The 18,755-nt window shown below is 39.4% G+C and overlaps 1 protein-coding gene across 5 annotated transcripts in view; it reads left to right on the forward strand.

Moving 5' to 3' along the window:
- DMD (dystrophin) overlaps positions 1-18,755 on the forward strand; it is a 2,360,554-nt gene that overhangs the window by 1,695,543 nt on the left and 646,256 nt on the right. For all 5 annotated transcript variants that reach the window (XM_066250305.1, XM_066250306.1, XM_066250308.1 and 2 more), the window contains one exon: positions 11,167-11,378. In XM_066250305.1, coding sequence (XP_066106402.1) covers positions 11,167-11,378 — 212 coding nt within the window. The remainder of the gene's footprint in view (positions 1-11,166; positions 11,379-18,755) is intronic.

Raw genomic sequence — 18,755 nt, forward strand, 5'->3', positions numbered from 1 at the left:
CTTATGGATTTTTTTTCATCAAATGAGGCTACTCGACTAGTAAACAAGACAGCGATGATGTTATACCAAAAAAAAAAAAAAAAAAAAAAAAAGCAGTTTGATGCAAAAGCATTATTAGAGACAAAGGATACCCAGAGGATATTTGTTTACTTGTGATGGAGATGATGAAAAGAAAAAGGAAAATTAAAGGGGAAATGTAAAAGATTTAAGCCAGTGTTTGAATAATGTAAACCCAGAATGCAATACAGAGACTATGATTGCTTTTCAGGAAGAAAGACTCAAGGTCCTGGGCAAGGGTTAATTTTGGAAGTGGCATTTTTGCATCATTATAAAGAGGAAGTGTGAATAATTGAAATAGTCTACATGTACAGTTCACCTGATAGTTATTGAAAGTATACTAGTGCCAAAGACTGGGTTGTGCATAAGGATTTCTTTTTTACTGAATAAAACTCTTAAGTTAGACTAGGTTTCCCCAGAAGCAAACCTTCAAGCAATGGTTTGAGTAAAGTGTTTACTTGCAAGGTAAGTACCAGTAAGGAAGTGGGACAGTGAAATAGGGAAAGGAAAGAAGCCAGTAATTGAGCAGACTATTGCTGTGGGCAACTGGTGTTCAACCCTGATGAGTGAAGTCTGGGAAATAGAGAGAAACACACCTAATAGTTGTCACCAACAAGCAGTAATTATCTTCCAACTCTCATCCATCATTGATTCCTTGGTCAATTCCCTACAATAAGATTTCTGTGCTCTATTTAAAATCATTTTCTGTATGGATTCAAGGAATCCTGTGTAGTCAAAGCCAGTGGATACTCTTGGCATGGGCTTCAGGGAGTCTGGCTGCTTGGGTCCAAGTGTTGGCTTTAGCACTCACAAGCTGTATGATCTTAAACCTGTTCTTTAACAATGCCTCTATTTCTTCAACAATATCTCTAGTTCTTCATCTGTTCAATGCAGAGAACAGCAGCAACAACATAAACAATGATACCTAATTCATAAGATCATCATGATGATTAAATGAGTTAATACATTTAAGACCATGCTTCAAGCAGTGTAGGTATTAAAATAAATGTTCATTAATATGATTTTATAATCTCTTGTGACATTTATGGCACTTAACAGTGTTTTTAAAATATATTCTTGTCCATATTTCGTTTATGAGTTCTTTCTCTTTTTTCCTTGGTAAGTCTTGCCAAGGGTTTGTCAATTTTGTTGATCTTTTCAAAGAACCAGCTCCTTGTTCTATTAATTTTTTCTATAGTTTTTCTGTTCTCTAATTCATTTATTTCTGCTCTGATTTTTATTATCTCCTTTCTTTGGCTGGTTTTGGGTTGTCTTTGTTCTTCTTTTTCTAGTTCCTTAAGGTGGGAAGTTAAGTGGTTCACTTGGGCTCTCTCTTGTTTGTTCATATATGCCTGAAGTGATATGAACTTCCCTCTTATCACTGCTTTTGCTGCATCCCATAGATTCTGATATGTCGTATTGTCATTTTCATTAGTCTGTATATATCTTTTGATCTCTGCACTTATTTCTTCTTTGACCCATTCATTTTTTAAAAGTATGTTGTTTAGTTTCCACATTTTTGTGGGATTTTTTTCCTCTTTTTTACAGTTGAATTCTAGTTTCAAGGCTTTATGATCAGAAAATATGCTTGGTACAACTTCAATTTTTCTGAATTTGCTGATGTTGTTTTTGTGGCCCAACATATGGTCAATTCTTGAGAATGATCCATGTACACTGGAGAAAAATGTATACTCAGTCACTTTGGGATGAAATGTCCTGTAGATGTCTATCATATCCAGGTGCTCTAGTGTTTTGTTTAAGGCCACTATGTCTTTGTTGATTCTCTGTTTGGATGACCGATCTAGAGCCGTCAGCGGTGTATTGAGGTCTCCAAGTATGATTGTATTTTTGTCAGTTTTTGTTTTAAGATCAATAAGTAGCTGTCTTATATATTTTGGTGCTCCTTGGTTTGGTGCATATATATTAAGAATTGTTATGTCTTCTTGATTCAGTGTCCCCTTAGCCATTATGAAATGGCCATTTTTGTCTCTGAGTACTTTTCCTGTCTTGTAGTCAGCATTATCCGATATGAGTATTGCTACACCTGCTTTTTTTTTGGATGTTATTTGCTTGGAGTATTGTTTTCCAGCCTTTCACTTTGAATTTGTTTTTATCCTTGTTACTTAGATGAGTTTCCTGTAGGCAGCATACAGTTGGATTTTCTTTTTTAATCCATTCTGCTACTCTGTGCCTTTTTATTGGTGAGTTTAATCCGTTTACATTTAGTGTAATTATTGATACTTGTGAGTTCCCTATTGCCATTTTATATCTTGCTTTCTGTTAGTTTTGTGTCTTGTTTGATCCTTCTCTTTCATTTTTCTATCTTTTGTTTTTATTTGGTTGTATTCCATACATCTTTCCTCTGTTGCTATCTTTTTTATCTCATGTGCTTCTGTGGTGGTTTTTTCAATGGTGGTTACCTTTGAGTAATGAAAAGGGTCCCTACCCTGTTCATTGTAGCGAACTATTTTGTGAGTACTTTTGCACTCCATCATCCTTTGCTACTGTTAATCTCCATCTTCTCCCCCTCTTTCTTTTTGTTGTTGTCACAGTTTAAATTTGGTTTTATTGTGTTCTTCTTGGAGCTTTTACTTGTAGCTCTGTTTTTTTTTGTTCTTTGTATCTGATTGGAGAACCCCCTTTAGTAAATCCTGGAGTGGGGGTTTTCTGATGATAAATTTCCTCATCTTTTCTGTATCTGTGAATGTTTTTATTTCTCCTTCATATTTGAAGGATAGCTTTGATGGGTATAGTATTCGTGGCTGAAAGTTCCTCTCTTTCAAGACTTTAAATATTGGGGTCCACTCTCTTCTAGCTTGTAGAGTTTCTGATGAGAAATCTGATGATAATCTAATGGGCCTTCCTTTATATGTTGTATTCTTCTTTTCCCTGGCTGCCTTGAGAATTTTTTCTTTGCTTTTGGTTTGTGTCAATTTCATTATGATATGCCTTGGAGTAGGTTTGTTGGGGTTAAGAAAACTTGGAGTTCTATTTGCTTCTTGAACTTGAGGCTTTAGTTCTTTCCACAGGCTTGGGAAGTTCTCATCTATTATTTGTTTGAGTATGTTCTCCATTCCATTTTCTATCTCTTCTCCCTCTGATATACCTATTATTCTTATGTTATTCTTTTTGATGGAGTCAGATAATTCTTGTAGGGCTATCTCATTTTTTCTAATTTTTGAGTCTCTTTCTTCTTCTCTCTGTTGTGCCTCAAGTTGCTTGTCTTCTATTTCACTAATCCTCTCTTCTACCTGACCTGTTCTATTAGCTAAGCTTGTTACTTCGTTTTTCAGCTCGTGAATTGAGTTTTTCATCTCTGTTTGATTTGTTTTTATAGTTTCAATTTCCTTGGACATATATTCTTTGTGTTCATTGAGTTGTTTTCTGAGCTCCCTAAATTGCCTTTCTGTGTTTTCTTGTATATCTCTGAGTATTTTTAGTATTTCTATCTTGAATTCTCTGTCATTTAGCTCCAAAGTTTCCAATATATTAAATTTTTTCTCCATAGATTTTTCCTCATCTAGCTGTGTTACCTCTCTTTCTTTTGTATTCATGATATTCGATTTTCTCTTTCTTAATGGCATCTGAGGGTGGTTTTGTTGATAGTATTAATGAGATTTAATAAAGAATATAAAGTTAAAAAATAATAAAAAAATAAAAAATAAAAAAGAGTTGTTTTTTAAAAAAATTAATATTGAAATAAAGAAAAATAAAATAAAATAAATTTTTTTTAATAAAGGAAATTATTCCCCCCCTCCTTTTTTCCTCTCCTCTCCTCTCCACTCTCTCTTGAGAAAATCTTGTGGTGGACTGTGAATTATCACAAACAATGCCTGTGATGGAGGGCCTGAATTGGGGAAAAGTAATAAAGGAGCAAAAAAAAAAAAAAAAGAAAAGAAAAAGAAAAAAGAAAAAAAAAGAGCGTATGGACCCACAAAAAGCAAATAAGGAAAAAATTTGGGTCAAGAATAAAATGATTTGCTTTTAGGTGTTGGTTGTCTAAGAGTTATGATGAGAGGAATAAGAGGAAAACGGAAAAATGGGGGGACAAATTAAAAAATTACTATTGTATTTAGTGGAACAAGAACTAAATAATATGGAGAGCCAGGGGTGGGAGCACTGCTAGTGAGTTAAAAAGGTGAAGTAAAAAACCCCCAAAATGCCACAAACATAAGTTTGAGTCCCAGATAAGATAATTTGTTTGTTATTGAGGTTTGAATGAGAGGAGATGTAAAGGAGAAAGGAAGAAACTAATATAGAGGGAGAAAAGAAAGAGAGAGAGAAAAAAAAAGAGGGAACCACTAAAAGAAGAAAAAAGATTGGAGGAGGAAAAAAAAGTATCAAGAATGAAGATAAGAGAAACAAACGAACAAATATAATAAAATGGGATAGGTTATAAAGTCTGCAGATTATTCTTGATTTTGAGAGGTTATCTTCTTGCTTTTTCTTTTCTCTCCCTCTTCCTGGTCGGTGACTCTGTACCCCGGGTTCTGCCCCTTTGGCACGCTCAGGTAGAGGTTTGCAGTTGATAAGTCTCTATGGCAATGTCATGTATTGTGCTTTAGTCTCGTTGGCAGTTGAGGCTCATTAGCATTTATAGGCTCCGACAGTGAGAGAGTCTGTGTTCCTGGAGCCTTTCTCCTAGTCTTTCCTTCCTCAATTAGTAGCCTGATAATCCAGCTATGGGGTTGCTGCTGCCTCTGCCTAGATAGTAAGAGGCTCAAAGAGCTGGCAACTCCCCACTCTATTTCCACTCAGCACAGGGCTCTGGGTAAGGCTCAGTCAGTCAGAGCTGCTAGCATAATCAGGCGGGCTTTCCGCCCACTCAAAGACCTCTGGCTCTGCCACTCTGTCCGGTAACACAAGCGGGCGCCCACTTCCAGGGCGCTTGGAGGAAACTCTCACTCACTGTCTGCGACCAGGATATCCGGCCAGCAGTCTCACGCTCTGAGTGAAACCCCCAACCGCAGGGAAAAGTTGCAGCGTTGGAATTGAGTCTCGCTCCGTCCCCGTGCGCAGCTTTTGCAAGGCGCTGGGGCGGCCTGAGATTCCGCTTTGGCCCACACAAAGGCCCCTTACTCTGCTCCTCTGTGCTATAACACAGGTGCGCACTGCCGAGGCACTCGGAGGAATCGCTCACTCCTTATCTGTGCGTGCAAACCAGGATATGAGGCCGGCCGTGTTTCCCTCTGAGTGAAACACCCTCCAGCACAGAAAATCTCCACCGTTGGAATTAGTTCTCACTCCCTCCCGTATGTGGCTTTCCCAGGGCGCTGGGGCTGCCCAGAGACTCTGCCCTCGGCCCACAGAAAGGCCTCTGACCCTGCCTCTCCGTGGGGCAACACGGGCACCCACTCTCAGGGCCTAGGAAGAAATTCTCGCCCACTAACTGCGCACCGACCAGGAGACCGGGTAAAATGGCCGCTCTGCTTGTCTTTGTTTGGGTTTGGCGCGAGTGTTAGCTTGTATTGCCCGAGGTGCCACAGGATCAGATTTTCCTCGGCTTGGATATCAGTGCCACAGCCTGGTTCGGCTGTTTGTGTCGCGGCCTGGATCTATTCACCCACTTTGCCCTCCTCAGTTTCTATATTCACAGTTACCAGAGAAAGCCGCCCTGTTTAGGTTAGTGAGGAAGGCGGAGCATTTCTTACTCCCTATTTCCTTCGGGGTTTGGTTATATATTTAGCCAATTTTTCACTCAATCATACCTTTGGGTGTATTGTGAAGCATCTGGAAGCTCCAAGTGTAGGTTTTTCTGTTTCTGGTTGAAGATCTTGTTGAGTTTTGGGGGAGATTTATCGGTATCGCTTCCTACCCCGCCATTACTCTGACGTCATCTCCTTGTCCATATTTCTATGAAAGTATACTTTCCAAGTATTCTTTTTGCCTTTCTAGTCCTTTTTTATCTTACTGGCTACATTCCCCTGCACTCTTTCTTTATGTGTTGTATTTTCTAGGACTCTACTTTTAACCCTCTGACCTGCTTAGTCTATACACCGTACCAAAGAGAATGCATTCACATTGATGAATTCTGTTTCTACCCTTCTGTAGTGGTGTCTAATTCTAGATTTCTTTCTCAACATAGAGTACTGCTATGCCATAACACCTGCAATCCATCTGACTACAATAATAGTCCTATGTGGATGATCCTCAAAACCTCCCTCTGAATAGAACCAAGATTGAACTCCACTATCTTTTCCCTGGAACTGCTCATCATGGATTCTTTGAGTAGATAATGACTAATACCTCTATCTAGCAGGCACCAGCCAGAAGGCAGGGAATCGTAGACTCCTTTGTTTACCTAGTACATGGCATAATGCCTGTTCCCTAGTAGATGGTAAATTAAATGGTGACCAGCAGGCTAGATAGATGGACTGCTAAGTAGCAGTCCATAGTGAAGTGGATGGATATTTTTTTGTGGGGTTTTTTTGTGTTTTTTTGTTTTGTTTTGTTTTTTTGTATTTTTCTGAAGCTGGAAACGGGGAGAGACAGTCAGACAGACTCCCGCATGTGCCCAACCGGATCCACCCGGCACGCCCACCAGGGGCGATGCTCTGCCCACCAGGGGGCGATGCTCTGCCCCTCCGGGGCGTCGCTCTGCCACGACCAGAGCCACTCTAGCACCTGGGGCAGAGGCCAAGGAGCCATCCCCAGCACCCGGGCCATCTTTGCTCCAATGGAGCCTTGGCTGGGGGGGGGGGGGAAGAGAGAGACAGAGAGGAAGGAGGGGGGGTTGGAGAAGCAAATGGGCGCTTCTCCTGTGTGCCCTGGCCGGGAATCGAACCCGGGTCCCCCGCACGCCAGGCCGACGCTCTACCGCTGAGCCAAACGGCCAGGGCCAAGTGGATGGATATTGAGTGAGTCTGTATCCTGTAAATTTATCCAGTTAAGGATTATCTGATGACCATGTTCACTTGAAAGTCACAGATGGGAAAGCACAGCCTTGGTGGGATGCACATTCCAATGAACTATTTTATCTTGCTATATTACACACACATGACCGCTTTGGGACGAAAACTTTCATTGCTGTGATTCAACAGACATTCAGATTGTATGTTTGTCTGAAATAATGGTCTAGGCTAGAAAAATTTCCTCCTTTTTCCACAATCAAGAAATATCTACCCACAAAATAGGAAAAAGTACTTTTTCATATCAAGTTATGGGCACTTTAAAAATTTGGATTATATCTGTTGAAATGAACTCTTGGATGTGTAAATATTCACTGGCATGACTGAATGGCTTACCCTGTTTATGTAAGAATTACTAGGCATTCTAAAAACTTAGTTAACATAATATAATGTCACTAATTAAGGCTGATTAAGGCAAAGGCAAATTGGAATCAAACACTTTTTAAGAAAAGGCCATTTTATTGTTTTCAATTACATATAGTATATGACAGTAGGCTAAGAAAAACACAGTGCCAACTGTAAATAATAAAGTAGCCTGATCTAAGTTGAAAAAAAGTAGTTTGTAACAAGAATACCAATTATGTGATGGAAACATATTTCAGAAGACTTAAAGATATTTTATTTGTATTTTAAACAATTTCTTATAATAGCATTTACACTATTAATTTTATAAACTAAAAATTAAATAGAAGAATAATCAGTAACTATAAATCTCAACTATAACAGTCACTGTGCTATCCAGCGGGGACAACAGTAATGAAGCAAATGGAAAAGAATAGTGCTAAAAGATTGGAAGGAGAGACCGCCATTTGAACAGAGGTTGCCATGTTAATGGAAGCTGAATATAATCTGTCATCTGGTTTTGCAACACAGAGCAAACACCCAGACAGAAATGAACCCGATAAAAATAATGAGGGCCGCTTACTTGGTTTTACGTTTTCTTGATTTCATGTCACAGTCACTAGTTTTGTAGTGTCTGTCTAGTCCTGATGCTCATTTATGAAATAGCTCAAGTACTTCTTTAACTCATAACTTCTCAAAACTTTATGGAGCCAGTACTTGAGTTAATTAAGAAGGACTAGACTGGCATGAAATAAGAAGCGAAATTTTATTTTATTGTTCTGTATACATTTTGCTTGTCCATCCATAGCCCGTCTTGACCCTTCTCTACCCCGCTGTCTACTCTGGGAGTCTGATCTGTGTCATAGTAGATCTCCTGTACCCTCTGGCTTCTGGTTGGTTTAGCCACTGGGGAGCCCCTAGTAGGAAATTGGTTAGAGCAGGCAGACTGAGATCAGGATATTTATTCTCCTGCTTGCCTCCCTGTGAAGTTGCCTCTGGCTGACTGTGTTCCTTGACAAAAGTTATTGCTCTTCTGAAGACGGTTTCTCCTCCTGATTCTCAGCTTCTGGCCACTTCTCCCTCCCCTGATTTCTTGCACCCAGATGTAGTAACAGCACTACTGCTGCAAGACCTAGTCCTTGTATTATCTTTGGTGATTTTCCTGCACCCCAATTACAGTATGCTGTAAACTGTTCTTTTTAAATAAGCCTCTTAGACTGTTAACATAGGTAGGTAGCTAGATATTAATGGGGAAAGGAAGCAAAGAGAATTGAACATTAAAGTTTATAAACCTGGAAAGCCTGCTTCAGTAAGAAGCACCAGCATTCCATTTACTAGGAAACGTTAGCATTTACAGGTTAATTAAGCCCCTGAGCCCTCGGGACACAATCCCCCAGTGAGTTAGGAAGAACCAGTTTTTCCATCTCCCCAGGGTACAATGGATTCAACCCCAGACTATGGGGGAAGGTGCTTCTGTGCTCCCACTTTAACTTGTGCATAGCGAAAGCCAAGAAGGTGACCATAGAAGCCTGCGAGTCTAGCCTAGAAAAAAGATCTGATTGGTTAGTGGGAGGAACCAATGCAAACCCATATAATATTAAAGAAACTGATTGGTTAAAGCTAATCCTTCTCAGTGCAAAAATATAAACAGGCTGAACAAAGATCTGGCCCTTCTCTCTCTTCTTCCTGCTTGGAAATATGCACTCACCCCATTTGTTTGTGAGTCTTTCTAAGCAGCCATGCAGTCCTAAAAACCCACATGGGCCAGCCAGCTTCCGGCAGCCAGGTGGACTCCGAGCCTGGACACAGCACCAACGGGGCACAGCCAGGAACACAGAGTTTGCTAACCAGGCGAAGACAAATAGGACTGCGCCATGACTCAGAATGTCTGGACTCTGATCTTTATGCCGGGCTTCATAGACTTTTTCCTTTGGTGGGATAGACGGAAATGAGACACTGAATACCTATGGGGAACCTGCTATTTTAACCCTGAATAAATCTTACTGTGAAAACCTAATCTCTAAACGTGGGTCATGTAACCTGCTTTTTCTGCGATTCCATGTAAGAATCACATTTTTACCAGCAAGAAGACTATTTGGGCCAGATCACAGAGGAACATGTATATCAAGCTAAGATATTCCAGAGAATATTGGAAAGACATTGAAAGGTTCAAACAAGAGAATGGGGTGATCATATGTATATTATTACTTTGTCTAATGTTATGACACTTTTGAGGTAAAGAGAACTCTATGGAGTCTATTGCAGACATGTAGGCAAAATACAATAGAGCTTTGCCATGGTAATGTGTGAAAAGAGGGGAGTTCTGTATTTGAGAAATTAGTAACCAATTACATATGTTGTTCAGTGACGCTTAGGAAAGAATCTAGAATGTCTGTTGGGTTTCTTACTTAATGGATAAAGTAGATGGTGGTTTATTACTTGTTTTCCATGTCATTATTTCCACTTTATGAAACCAGCATGCAGAAAAGATAGTGTGATTATATTTATTTTTAACATTCTAAAATGAAGGATTTCAGAGCATAATCTACAGGCCATCAATCCCCATCTTTGACTCACAATAATACCAAAAATAATAAAATAACAATGATAGCTTTGGTATATGCCTATCACACTTACAAAATATAATTGGCACAGATTTTTAGATATTGTTACAAAAGTTTCCAAAGTGCCTGCCTGCTCTTAGGTTGGCCCAGCAGAAGACCCTAGAAGAAGGTTCTGAGAGCAAGTGGTTTATTTGGGAGTTGAGGAAAGTATCAGTAGGGGATTGAGGAAGTGAGACAGATGTGGCAAGACACCAGTAAAGGATGGTGCATTATCAAGCAGGGTACCACTGTGGGCCACCGGAGCTCTACCTCACTGGGAGAACCCTAGAACCCTAGAAAAACACATGCCTCACAGTCCCTTCCCCTAGCATTATTGCGCTGGAATATTCAGACCCCCATGCCTCCTACCATCAGTCATTGGTTACATGCTGCTCCAGGGAAGGTGGAGTGGGAAGAGGGGACCGTCAGTTCCCTGGTGTGTCTAGCCTGCCACTTAGATGGCAAGGTAGACTTTTTGGCAACACAAAGCCTTCGAGGAATGAAATGCCAGTGATGGTATGGAAGGCAGACTGTTGGGTACTGAAGTGGTAAGGGCGAGGTGTTTGGGATTATTCTGTTCTAGAATCTTCCTTAAAGTGTAATCATATTTGGCAATGTGTTTGGGGTATTCTGGCCTAGGATCTTCCTAAAAGTGTATTCATATTTGGTTCTCAGGATTGAGAATAGACGAGTTTTAAAGTTTTAAGTATACTACTGATGTTCTAGGTCACCTTCAGGAAGATAATTTAATAGAAACTCATGTTTGCCATTGAAAAAAATAAGGAATTCCATTGTCCACTATCCTAGCTATAACAAAGTGAATAAGGTTTTAATGAGTAATATTAAATTTTAGAAACTTGGATGTTAAACTGAAAATGTTTTCAGCCTGACCAGGTGGTGGCGCAGTGGATAGAGCTTCAGACTGGGATGCAGAGAACCCAGATTCGAAACCCCGAGGTCGCCAGCTTGAGTGCAGGCTCATTTGGTTTGAGCAAGGCTCACCAGCTTGAGCCCATGGTCGCTGGCTTGAGCAAGGGGTCACTCGTTCTGCTGTAGCCCCCGGTCAAGGCACATATGAGAAAGCAACCAATGAACAACTAAGGTGCCGCAATGAATAATTGATGCTTTTTATCTGTCTCCCTTTCTGTCTGTCTGTCTCTACCTGTCCCTCTCTCTTCTCTGTCACACACAAAAATAAAGAAAATGTTTTCAGACTGCCATGTATTCTTATATAGTTGTCTGTCCTTTTATTTCAGTTGAGAGAATTCAGAATCAGTGGGATGAAGTACAGGAACACCTTCAGAACCGAAGGCAACAGTTGAATGAAATGCTGACAGATTCAACACAATGGCTGGAAGCGAAGGAAGAAGCTGAGCAGGTCTTGGGACAGGCCAGAGCCAAGCTCGAGGCGTGGAAGGAGGGTCCCTACACCGCAGATGCAGTCCAAAAGAAGATCAAAGAAACCAAGGTTAGAATCAAAAATATGTTCGTAACATTCAATTCCCGATACACTAGATACAGTTACACCAAAGACTGAAATTTAATATCTTTAATATAAATTTATTAAAAAGAAAGCTACGTTTAAGCTGAAATGAACAGTAGACAAAATAGAGATTAGATGAAAACTGATGTCTAATTTTTATCTTAAAATTAATTTAGTTAAATAACCTGGATATAATGGGCCAGTTTTTATAATGCACCAGCTTTCTTTTTTTTCAATTTTAACATTGTGCTTTATTTTTATTTTGTGATGAGTATAATTTTGTAATCAGCTTGTTATAATTTACTTGAATTGGTGGATAGAGTCTAACAGTCCCATACACACATCCACACACACCCTTAAACCAGAGCAGATATATGTTTACTTCTATTAAATATTGATGTTTCCCCATAGAGCATGTATTTTTTTTTGCTCACCCTTCCACCAGCCCCAACCCAACTCACCAACCTGCATCACAGCTGTCAGCCTGCTCTCTATGTATGAGTCTGTCTCTATTTTGCTTGTTAGTTCATTTTGTTCATTAGATTCCTCATATGAGTGAAATCATACACTACTTGTCTTTCTCTGACTGGCTTATTTCATTAAGCACATTGTACTATCTTGTAAGAATACTTCAAAGTAGATCTACATACTTATATAGGAACATAAAGTCAATCACTGAATTCCTTCCTAGAAAAAGTGACAGGTCTACTGTTTTCTACTTTATTTGAGGGCCCTGAATGGAGAAGTGAAGAGAGGATGTAAGGGTAAAGGCAGAGATAAGCTGTGCTTACTTTCTCCGCCCATTCTCTGACCTCCAGCCCAACCTCTCTTCTTCCTCCTCTTTCTCCAAGAAACTGCATCATATTTTTGTCTACTTAATAGTCTACAACTCCTCAGAATAAAAGAAAGAAAGAAAGGAGAGGAAATAGTTTATTTGACTATGTTTTATCAAGCACCATGCATGGTGCTTTACCTGCATTTAATTCTTTCAAACCTTGTATTTATCGGTCAGTTTGGAAAGACTTTAAATGTTAAACAAAGGGTAGCCTTTAGGAAATTTTAATTTGTTTTCTTCTTTTCCAAGTAAGAGGAGAGGAGATCACATGCACCCCAACTGGGATACATCCAGCAAACCCCATCTGGGGCCGATGGTCTGCCCATCTGGGGCCATGCTCACAACCAAGCTATTTTTAGCACCTGAGGCGGAGATTCCTTGGAGCCATCCTCAGTGCTCAGGGCCGATATGCCCCAACCAACCAAGCCATGGCTACGGGAGGGGAAGAGAGAGAGAGAAGGGGGAGTGAGAAGGGTGGAGAAGCATATGGTCACTTCTCCTGTTTGCTTAAAGCAGAAATCAAACCCAGGACATCCACATGCCAGGTCAACACTCTACCACTGAGCCAACTGGCTAGAGCTAGGAAATTTTAAACAGGGAAGTAAATTGGTGAGAACTTGAGCAGAGAGATTGACCAAACCTTATGTAGATTTTTTTTTTTCTGGCAGAAAAATGCCTTCTGCTAAGGATGTATCTGAATCTCAGATTAGCTATGTCACCTGAGAAAAAAAATCTTATAGTTTTCTTGGATAGAGTGGCTTCCACTTCTAAATTGGGCAGTGTTTATTTAGACTATGCTAAGCTATGTAATATGTGCATACACTAAATTCATTTGAAAAAGAAACCCTGAAGTCTCAGTAGCTTAATCCAGTAAAGGTTTAGTTTTTCATTGTGTCGTAATTTAATAGAGGTTGAGGAGCCCTTCCTGGGAGCTCTCCCTCAAATGGTGACTTGGAGAGATCAGGCTTTTTAAATTTTGTTAAACTATCTTTTATTTTAATTAAAAAATGTTTCCATTGATTTAAGAGAGATAGAAGAAAGGGGAGAGAGAAGCATCAATTCTTTGTTCCACTTAGTTGTTCTGTTTAGTTGTGCACTCATTGATTGCTTCTTCTGTGTGCCCTGAAAGGGGGTCACACACACAACCTCAGCGCACCAGGATGATGCTCTATCCACTGAGCCACGGAACCAGGGCTAAACTATGAATTTAAATTCACAACTTCCCAAGGTCACTGCAGGAGAAGAAGAGAAAATGTGATCAATTCATGAGGTTCTATTGCCAGGGCTGGAGATTATGTACATCACTTCTTCCCACATTCTGCTGAACAAAACTTGATCTCAATTTAATTTCAGGAAGAGTAAATGGACCTGACCAGGCGGTGGCACAGTAGATAGAGCGTCAGACTGGGATGTGGAGGACCCAAGTTTGAAACCCCGAGGTCGCCAGTTTGAGCACAGGCTCATCTTGTTTGAGCAAGGCTCACCAGCTTGAACCCAAGGTCGCTGACTTGAGCCCAAAGTCACTGGCTCGAGCAAGGGATCATTCTGTCTGCTGTAGCCCCCCCCCCTCATGGCACATATGAGAAATCAATCAATGAACAACTAAAGAATCGCAAAGAATTGATGTTTCTCATCTCTCTCCCTTCCTGTCTGTCCCTCTCTCTAACTCTCCCTGTCTCTGCCACAGACACACACACAAAAAAGAAGAGTAAATGGGAATTATGACCTAGTAAGATTTTAGTCAGTCTCTGCCATAGCTATTTTTCCAGAGGACCTGAACTACTATGAGGACAAGGTTTTTATTTATTTGACAAGAATGTTAGAAGGTCACATGGCATTTTGCAGACTTATCATTACTTCATTTGGAGGTAACATGTAGACAAATAAATATTCATTCCTTCCCGAGATACCTGTTACTTCTAAGATTTTCTCACTCAGATGAGCACTGATGGGTTAGGAATTTCTTAAAATGATTTTTCCAATTCCTGACAATGTGAAATATAGAATTTATATGGCTATTCTCATAAAGGCACCGATCTTACCCATACGGTACACAGTATGTTATGCTATTACTTTTTCCTCTCAAAAAATGTCTGATTCTATTCATCTTGTAGATCATGGAACAAGATGGTTAGCTGGTGAAGAGGGATTAGCAGGGAGAAAGAGTTTGGACTGGGCCCTTGATTTCTTGATTTAGATGAGGGGTAAGGAGGAGAGATGAGAGGCATATGCAGTGCCAGATTTCATTAGAGAAAGAAGATTCTGGAAGGTGGCAAATGAAAAAGAATCATCTTAAAACCTTTGAGAATTCTAAAGTGGTAGCAAGAATGATTAGGATTTACCAGCTCTTCAAAAAGCAAGGAACTTTAAATAAAAAACAAAAAGAATTGCAAAGGAAAATACGAAAGCAGAAAAAAGAAACAATTTTATTGTCAAAACAAGTAAGATGTCTTAAACACCTAAAACAAAGACAAGATTGTATTATAATTACTATCTTTGTCAAACTTTTGAAATAAAAAAAAATTGCTTTTGAATAATCAGTCCAAAAGGGCATCAGAAAAATGACTCAGCCATTATCCATGGAAACTGATGTTTTTGTCTGTGTTATATGTGGGAGGAATTTAATCATATGTATTGCTGCAACTTCAATGTAAGTTTATAATACAGATAAAGATGACCAAAGCCGTGATTTTCCTGTCATTTCCTGAATTACGTATGCTAAGAGTAATCCCAGTACTAACATGTAGCGAGTGCTTACTTGCTGTTTGTCAAAAACTGCTATTTACTTTGCCTATATATAGTGGCTTATTTCATCCACTCAAAAACCTTCCATGTAAAATACTATTATTGTTCCCAGTTTACAGGTAGGAAAATTGAAGCCTAGAGAAGTTCAGTAACTCCTCTTACAAGTGGCAGAGTTAGGATGTGAATATGTAGCAATTACTCTTGTAACTGAGCTCACAGATTTTCTATTCTACCCATTGTCTATGTGCTTAAAACAAATCAAGAGACACCCTGAGAATCAGAATAGGAGATAGTTGTAATAAGGAATTGGCAAATACGATTAGATTACACTCAAACCAACAGGTAGAAAAGAAAAGCCATGAAATTGTATACTTGGGAGAAGTTTTCATATTCTCTCTTACTAAGAAAAACTAAAAACATAATTGCACATTGGATTCCATTTGTAATGAAACTGCTCTTTTTAATTCTTCTAAAAGTCAGGGAGCCTATAAAATGAAGGTCTGGACTTTATGTCTGCTGGGCTGTCATTACTGAGTGATGTTAGCTGGCTTGTCACTTAGAATTTTCTTTTAGGACGAAAATGTGAAAAGAGACATAAGGAGACATTGGTTGATTTGACCAAAGATCTTTGTGCTGCATAAATGTTTTCTGAGTCTTTGTGCCTAAGATTAGTAAGAGAGCCAGGGCGCCTTGTAAGGCAATCATCAGGCTGTGTCTACAGAGTGGGAGAGCTGTGATTACAGCAGCTCACATCCCTCCCTGGCAGCACTGATGATTGTCCTCAGTGTCACCAGGACATGATTTCAAAGGCAACCACCAGCACTATTATGCTTTTTGAAAATTTAAACCAGTCATCATATCTGAACTAAAGAAAGAAAATCACCTACACTTCTGATATTTTAGTATCCATAATTGCTAATATTTACCTCTAATCTCTTCTATTTCATATCTACATTTTTTTTTCATTTTTCCGAAGCTGGAAACGGGGAGGCAGTCAGACAGACTCCCACATGCGCCCGACCGGGATCCACCCGGCATGCCCACCAGGGGGCGATGCTTTGCCCCTCTGGGGCATCGCTCTGCCGCAACCAGAGCCACTCTAGCGCCCGAGGCACAGGCCACAGAGCCATCCCCAGCACCCGGGCCATCTTTGCTCCAATGGTGCCTCGCTGCGGGAGGGGAAGAGAGAGACAGAGAGGAAGGAGAGGGGGAGGGGTGGAGAAGCAGATGGGCGCCTCTCCTGTGTGCCCTGGCCGGGAATCGAACCTGGGACTCCTGTACGCCAGGCTGACGCTCTACCACTGAGCCAACCGGCCAGGGCCCATGTCTATATATTTTAATGGTCATCGTAGTGTAGATAAAATTTTGATTGCTGATATTAAAGTTAGGCTTATTGCCAAAATATGTATACGTGTTGCTATATAACTTTTAATAATTATCATTCTTAATACTTTATAATATTTCATTAATTTCTGTCTTTAACCATTTCCTTACTTATTGGACATTTAACAAAGCTACTCTCAGAGTTAGAAAACATAGTGGAGAAAAAATGGAACAATAATAACCTCGTCACAAAATAGAAATCAAATTTAAGATGGCATCTGGGAAAAGTCCATCTTGAAAGTCAGAAAGGCAGAAGGAGATGACAAATGGAGAGTTCTGATTGGGCCAAAGACTAGAATGTAGCTGGCCTGTTGTGTCAGTAATTAATGAGTGAGTCATTAACAGGTGCTGATAAAATGTCCCTGGCCATAAGAGGTAAGTTGATATGCCATTGTCACCTAAAACTACCACCAGTGGTCACCATGGGATTTATTTCATTTGGCAGTGTCCTAGTTGACTTCACAAGTTGTTCCCCAGACTATTAAGATTGGTCCAAACTTGGCGATGAATTCTTGGAAAGATTGTTTTTTTGATGATTTTAAACTTTTCCAGTGTCAAGAGAAGTTACCCAGGCTTAGAGTTTTTGTTTATTTTTTGCCCATTTTAGCTTTTGAAAGAGAAATTCCTTTTTGTCTGCTTTGTGATTGCTTTTGTGTCAAATTCAGCATAAAAGCTTTTCAAATGTGACAGCATTAGCTGTTTTGTGCTTGACTGAGCTAAGAGTACATGAATTCAATAGAGAAGTAAAATCTTGTTTGAGTCTTGCTGATTTGGCTATATAATACTTAAAGCTATCTGGGTGAGAACTCCAATAATTTATCAAATTATTAAATAAACATGCCCAAGGCTACACAATATCTGTGTTTTGAAAACATTTTTTAGGGAACTTGAAACATGCATGGTAATCATATAATTAATTTAAAATATTGATCTTGTTATATATAATGAATACAATAGCTATTTGAGGATCTCAAATTATTTTGTGAGGAAGGAAACTACTCAGAGAAACTTCTTCACATATGGAAGTAGGACCTTACAGTTTTAGTTACTTAGCGATGATGAACGTTATTTGATAATATCATTATCGCCATAAAGATATGTACAGTAATGGAAGCTGCATTCTTTCATACATTTTGTTTACTTTTAAACTGCACAAAATTAAGTCAGCAAATGGATCTACATTGGCAGTGTAAGATTTGCATTTTTAAAACAATAATAAAAGCATCAGAAATCTTGTTGCTAGGACCTGCCATTTCTTTATGCATTTTCTTTATTCCCTTTAGTTCTCCCCTAAAATTTCCATATGATTAAGGAGAAAGAATCAATAACCTAATAGTACTTTTCCTCCCAAAGTAGGTGTGAAGACATTAAACTTCTCAAAGCATACCCAGTGCTTCCTACATCACTGATAGAGCACAAAAAGTAACGAGTAGTTTCCCCAGGTGCTGCTCCGCTGTATAAATATTTAATGCAGAGCCACCAAGACTGAAATAGCATTATTCTCTGATTGCACCATATTGTGATTTGTTTCCTTTTCAGTGTTACTTATTCCATGCTTGAAAATATAATGTGGCCACTCTATAAATCCACTCCTTCACAAAAGCAACAAATTGTAAAGATTGTCAAAATTGCCTTTTCTGAATTCTGGAAATTAACTACAGGTTGGCAACAATATGTAAACTGCTGTGCTTCAGTAAGAACAGCAGGGTTGGAGGCTTTTTAACTTGGCCTAGTTCCATCACTTTTTCCCAGCTGCACAGTATCCGTGAAAATCAGCAGTCTTACAGCCACCAGAAAGGAAAGACCAGGATTGGAGTTCCTCAGAAACACCCATTTTATATTTAGAGCATTATCGCTATTTGATCTGAATAAACCTGTACACAAGGCCTTGTCATTGGTTTGACCTGACTTTGAGCTAACTCTCCAGAAACAAACCCTATCCCCAGAGTGCTTATTCAAAACCATCCAGCAACAGTAGTTTAAATAGCAGGTGTCTGAGGCTGTGTTACTGATGGAGATAATCAGGGTCTGGACAAAAACTTAAAAAGAGTATCTGGGGAGTGAGATGTCTTCAGGAGACTTTGAAAAGCTCTGACATATTCCTGGGAGATCTAGAAGGCTACGTACATGTCTTGCCAAATAGAGAAGATCAGTAAAGAGATATAAATTATAAATAGGGACTAAATAGAGATTCTGTACCAGATAGAGCACATATCTGAAATGAAATTTTCACTGGAGGAGCTCAACATTAGACTTAAGCTAGCAGAAGAATCAATGAACTTGAAGACAGATCTTAAGTCCATTCTGAGGAAAAGAAAGACAAGAATTAAGAAAAATACATGACATTAAAACTAAAAGAACTGAGGGGAGAAATTGTAATTCAACAAAACAGAGACTTC

The sequence above is a fragment of the Saccopteryx bilineata genome, chromosome X, assembly GCF_036850765.1.
Source record: "Saccopteryx bilineata isolate mSacBil1 chromosome X, mSacBil1_pri_phased_curated, whole genome shotgun sequence".
NCBI lineage: Eukaryota > Metazoa > Chordata > Mammalia > Chiroptera > Emballonuridae > Saccopteryx > Saccopteryx bilineata.